The sequence below is a fragment of the Stegodyphus dumicola genome, chromosome 5, assembly GCF_044657685.1.
Source record: "Stegodyphus dumicola isolate Sdum_Otavi_A_Nest chromosome 5, ASM4465768v1".
In the NCBI taxonomy this organism is placed as follows: Eukaryota; Metazoa; Arthropoda; class Arachnida; order Araneae; family Eresidae; genus Stegodyphus; species Stegodyphus dumicola.
Window position 1 is genome coordinate 11,234,087 of NC_140772.1, and position 5,770 is coordinate 11,239,856.

At 33.7% G+C, this 5,770-nt stretch overlaps 1 protein-coding gene across 1 annotated transcript; it reads right to left on the reverse strand.

Annotated features, from left to right (window-relative positions):
• Positions 1 to 2,949: 2,949 nt before the first annotated feature.
• LOC146997046 (uncharacterized protein F54H12.2-like) lies at positions 2,950 to 3,465 on the reverse strand. Its single transcript, XM_085816403.1, has one exon. It carries the CDS (start codon positions 3,463 to 3,465, stop codon positions 2,950 to 2,952), a length of 516 nt encoding a protein of 171 aa, XP_085672529.1.
• Between the last annotated feature and the right edge of the window lie 2,305 nt (positions 3,466 to 5,770).

Consider the following 5,770-nt stretch of genomic DNA (forward strand, 5'->3'; position numbering starts at 1 on the left):
CATGGCTGCTGGACTTTCCTTCCACCTAAACCTTCAGAAGAGCTTTCTGCTAAAGAAAGAAAACAAATTTCTTGGGTCACAAGGAATATGCATCACCTACACTGGGACAGCGGTGAGTTGCCTTATTCAAAGCTAAGAACTATATTGAGTTTCCTTTTTGATATGTATCCTAAAATCTATACTAAAGGTCTAGAAAAAGCAAAATTTTTTGAATACTTATCAAGTCGTAGGATTTATAACTTAGATGATTTTGAATGTCCTAAAATTAGCGAGATTTCGAAGCCAAATGTGAAGTGCGCTTTTCATAAGCCTTATTTTCCGCATTGCGCAGTTGTAAAAGCTGCTGCATACGCATGTTTCCTTTCTAAATAAAAATGGCTTAATGATGTAAATGACTTTCAGTAACCGTTAAAATGTCAAATTGTGCACAACAACATTTGCAGCATCTGAAGCTATTGAGAAAAAGAGGAACAAAGTGTTCCATTTTACGAAAAGCTCCTAATAGTTTAATTAAAGCTGTTTGCGAATGTGCAAGAAATGTTTTAAAAGGTAATGTACCCTTAAGTAGTGTTAGGAAAAAGAAACTTAGACCATTTAAAAGAATTTTAAGAAGTCTTGCTGATAAGAAAACACCTTTATATAAAAAAAAGACGAGTATTAGTTCAAAAAGGGGAAGGATTTCTTAGTTTCCTCATTCCAGCAGCAGTTTCAGTGTTAAATACACTCATCCATGGAGCACGCTAGAAAAATGGTTCTTGTACCAGAGGACAGACTGAATAAGTTTATTGGAGACAATTTAAGTGATATGGATAAAGAAATGGATAAAACCTTGAAAAGAAAAGATTTATCAGAAAATGAAAAAGCCACAATTTATTTCAAATTTTGCAAAAATATGTACATTACCCATTCCCCGCATAATAACCATAATAAAACCCGTAGCTGAGACTGAAGTGAATGTAAAGCATAACACTAATTCTTTGGAACGTCTTATACTTCAAAATGTGTCCGAAAAATTCAAACGCACTGCTGAAGACATTTTGAATTTGGAAAAAATCATTCATCGACAATCTCATGGAATTCGAAAGGTGAATTAATATACAGAGGAGATACTATACATAACACTCATATAGCAGAATTAGTAGCCAACCTTTTAGAAAATAATAAAAATCATCCTAAAGGTAAAGATATATTTCATCGAACTTTAACTGAACTTGGTATACCTACTTCTTTCATCAAAAATAAATACCTGTTACCAAAACGTTCACTACCGCAACGAAAGGTTAACAGAAAATTGTCTCCTGTATTTCCAAAACGGATGTTAGCACGCAGAAATGTAACCTGGTTGACGTACTAATAAATGTTTTTCCTTTTACTTTCAATGGTATTATTTTTTTTCTCTTTATTGAAAAAAAAAAAAAAAAAAAAAAAAAAAAAAACTCTATTATCTAAGAATGTAACATGTTAATGCAATTAGAATTTTAAAGGAGAACAGCTTTCAGTCAGAAAACAACATGTACATTTTATTAGTGTAAAATTTAGATTTCTTATTCTTTCAATACACAGATATTTTTAAAAAACACAATTTTATTTTTTTTTTTTTTAATTCTAATTTTGTACAAAATGTTAAAATACAAGATTTTATGCTGCATCAAAGTTCTTTTATCACTTATACATGAGTTATCTTTCTTCACTGCAAATTATTTTCTTACACCCCAGAAATGTTTTAGCTACAACATCACATTCACTCTTAGAATCCACGATGCCTTTGGCGTAGGTAGAACAGTAGTAATGAAAAACTTCATAAGATTGTTGTACACAATTACATAAATCATGACCACAGTCTGGAAATGTTTCTTTAAAATAATGGAATTTCTGACATTTAATGTAGCCAGTATGGTCAATACTTTGATAAATGTGATACAGGTTTAAAGAGGTTTGATTGATTTTAAAATTGGCATCTAAACTTCCAACATTTCCATTGGATGGACAATGAATAAAATATAACACGATACTTCCAAATGCATAAGAAAAGGTGAGAAAAAGTACACTGTATTTATGTATCATGAAAATTTCCTTACACTTCATTTCAATGAGCTGTAATTATTATATATAAAAAAAATTTGTACTTCTAAGCTTTCAGAGTAAAATATTTAGCAGAATTTATGAGATGTACAATTCTGAAAATACACTTTGTTAAAATGATTCTTGAAATTGTTGGGTAAGTAAAGAAATAGCGAAAAGAAACGTCTGTTAATATAAATTATCCCAGTTAGAATGAAGTAGAAGCAACATATCATTTCACTTTTATAGCTACACGGGAGAAGAAGATGCTATGTTCATGAAACAAACAGAATAAAAACAGGAAACATTTCTAAGTTGAGATGATAAAGAAGAATAAAAACTCATTCATAATATAATATGATAATCTGATATATAAATTTATACCTACGAATCTGATTTGCAGAATAAAACATAGATCATTTTTGCTATTAATTGAATTTATTTTTTAAAACTCATTGTTACACCATATCTTTTTTTAACAAATTGAAATAGTCTAAAATCATTGTTTTTACATTGAGATAAATCAGAAATAATACGTTCCATTGATTGTCCTTGACATCGTTTAATCAGAAAATAGATGCAATAATGTCCACATACATTTGAAGTAACACTCTGGAAAGGAACATTATTCCATTTCACATTACTGATTTGAAAACCATAAACAGATGGAGGCATCCCATATGAATTGAAGAATTAGGCTGTTGATTTGTTCTCGATGAACCAGGCAACCCAATGCTGCCCAGGTTTATCTTGAGGATCTGTATTCATAACAAAACAAGATGGAGTAGCATGGATAATAGGTAAGCGATCAGCTGGAAACACACCTTGGAAAAAAGGAGATGTCTGCGAGTCCTGAGATAAAATTTTTTGAATAACCGAAGCATACATTTAAAAGTCTGACAAAACAGTCCTTGACTTATTTATTTCAAGAACACTTTCGAACTCCGCATAAACGAGAACTGATATTGTCTGTTCCAAAGCAACACCAAATTTCACTTCAAGTCTTAAACTGCTGTGACGAATAAGATTAAAATGCTCTCCATCACATAAATCTGGACTTAAATCGAATGCAAATAATGTGTATCCTTTGGCATAATCTTCTCTGGATATATCAATTCCTTGGTCTTCTCTGTTAGTTCCAAGAAATAAACTTTGGAATGCTCTAATATAATTGTTCTGATCAAAATTAGGCTCAACTGGATTATAAGTTAAAGGCTGCCCATCCACGTAAACCCCTATAAAATTCATATGGTAATGCTTAAATTCGAAAGGCGATTTTTTATAATTTCCGTTTAAGGCATCGTTATCTAAACAAGCCACAATGATACGTTTGGGCATCTGACCCACAAATACATTATCTTGAACAAAAGACATATTGCCTTGAGGAATGGAAAATACACTCATGTCCAAAATTATCTTTACATACCCAAAAAGGATGATATTCAATGAAATATCGAATCAATGTGATCCGTATTTGCAGGAAATGTGTGAAAACCAAGCCTAATTAGCATTATCCAATCAAAAGTAATCAAACGGTTTGTGATATGCAAATCTAGGCGTTACGTCATCCAAGGGTGAATCAAGCGCTTTGTGCAAACTGAATATTTGAGTGAATTTCTGTAACATAGCGTTTGATTTCAGTGTGTAGGGACTCAAAGCGGTTTGTTATGGCTTCGAAGTATCATTTGGAAGAATCTGTAAAGTGTCGAATTATCGGCCGTTTAGAAGCAGGGCAGTCAATCATTGAAACAGCCACATGTCTGAATATTTCAAGACAGACAGTCTCTAAGCTATGGAAACAGTTTCAAAAGGATGGAAGTCTTGTAAGGAGGCCTGGACAAGGTCGGAAACAAATGACAACTGCTTCTGAAGATCGGTATCTGGCATTAACTGCCCGTCGTAACAGAAAGGCTACTGCTCGCCAGTTAAGTTCAGAGCTTGCAGCCGCCACTGGAACTGTTGCATCATGGCAAACAATATACAGAAGGCTTAATGAAAAAGGCCTTTATGCCAGAAAGCCAAGGGTATGTGTTTTACTGTCTTCACAGAAAAAGAGGGATCGCTTTAATTGGTGTAAAGAACATCAAACCTGGACTGAACATCAATGGTCCCATGTTCTCTTTACTGATGAGTCGCGGTTTAGTTTAACTGGTGATTCTAAACGTGTTTACATCTGGAGGGAGTCAGGAACACGAAATGATCCCTCGAACATTGTGGAAGGTGACCGTTTCGGTAGTGGAGATGTGATGGTATGGGGTGGAATAATGATCGATGGACGTACGCCCCTACACGTGTTCAGCAGCGGATCTGTGACAGGCCAGATATATCGAGATGAGGTCTTAGATCCTTATGTAAGACTTTTCAGGGGTGCATATGGACCTGACATTTTATTTATGGATGATAATGCCCGTCCACATCGAGCAAACCTCGTTGATGAATTCCTTGAAAGTGAAGACATTAAGCGAATACCTTGGCCACCAAACTCTCCTGACCTTAACCCGATAGAGAACTTATGGGACTACCTTGGAAGAGCAATTGCACGTATACATCCTCCTCCTAGAGATGTAAATGCTCTGAAGATGGCATTGCTGGAAGAGTGGAGATTAACCCCAAACTGTGGTTAACAACGTTATTTCCAGCCTTAAAACACGTTGTGATATGTGTGTACAAGTCAGGGGAGATCATATTCCATATTAAATTCGTAAGACTTAATTCTTTTTCTGAATCATTCCTTTTTTTCTTAACTCTCTTTGTCACACTTTATTACCATTTTTATTGTTTCATGCTACAATTTTATATCATATGAGGTGATCTTCAATTTTTTCTTTTGCATTTATGTGTCATCATGTTATGTATGATTCCACGAATATGCATTAAATTATATGTCATAGTTTCTGAGAAATTCGTGAATTTATGCATGTAAACATAATTTTGGACATGAGTGTACTTTGCATAGAACTCTTTGAATGGGATATTTTGCAGAACCTTTTTCCAAAGCTTTAGCATGTCCTAGTGAAACAGCTGGACTAACATGAACTTTACGCACGAAAAGTGAAACGTGCTCAAGTGCAACTTTGTAGTCACCATTTTCCGCCATTAAGCAAAATTCTGGTTTACTGCGAATAAGTTTTAATTTGACATCCACGAAATTCAGTAATAAGCGTTCTTGATGAAATAAATCCAGATGCAGTCTGCCTATCATATCTAGAGTAGCACTTAGTTTAAAAAATTCAGCTCGTTTATTAAATCCTTCATTTCCATCAATGTTCATATGGCCTGGTGTATCTTTATAAAATAATTCTGAAGTTAATTGCGATACTTTAGTATCATAACCATGATTTAGTAACGTTTCTATAAGTGCTCGATATGGATATGTATTATCTGAAGACGTTATCAGCCTTTCATTTAATTTCACATCGATTTGAGAAAATAAAGAGTGGAGAAATAAATTAACTGGTCCAACTTTGGCATCTTTTTGCAGGTGTGAACCATCCGAGTTGAGAATTTTTGCTTTTACATACAGGTGAGTTTCTGATAGATCTAAATAATCTTCCCCTCCAGAAATGTGAAATTAAATGAAAGGCTGATAACGTCTTCAGATAATACATATCCATATCGAGCACTTATAGAAACGTTACTAAATCATGTTTATGATACTAAAGTATCGCAATTAACTTCAGAATTATTTTATAAAGATACACCAGGCCAT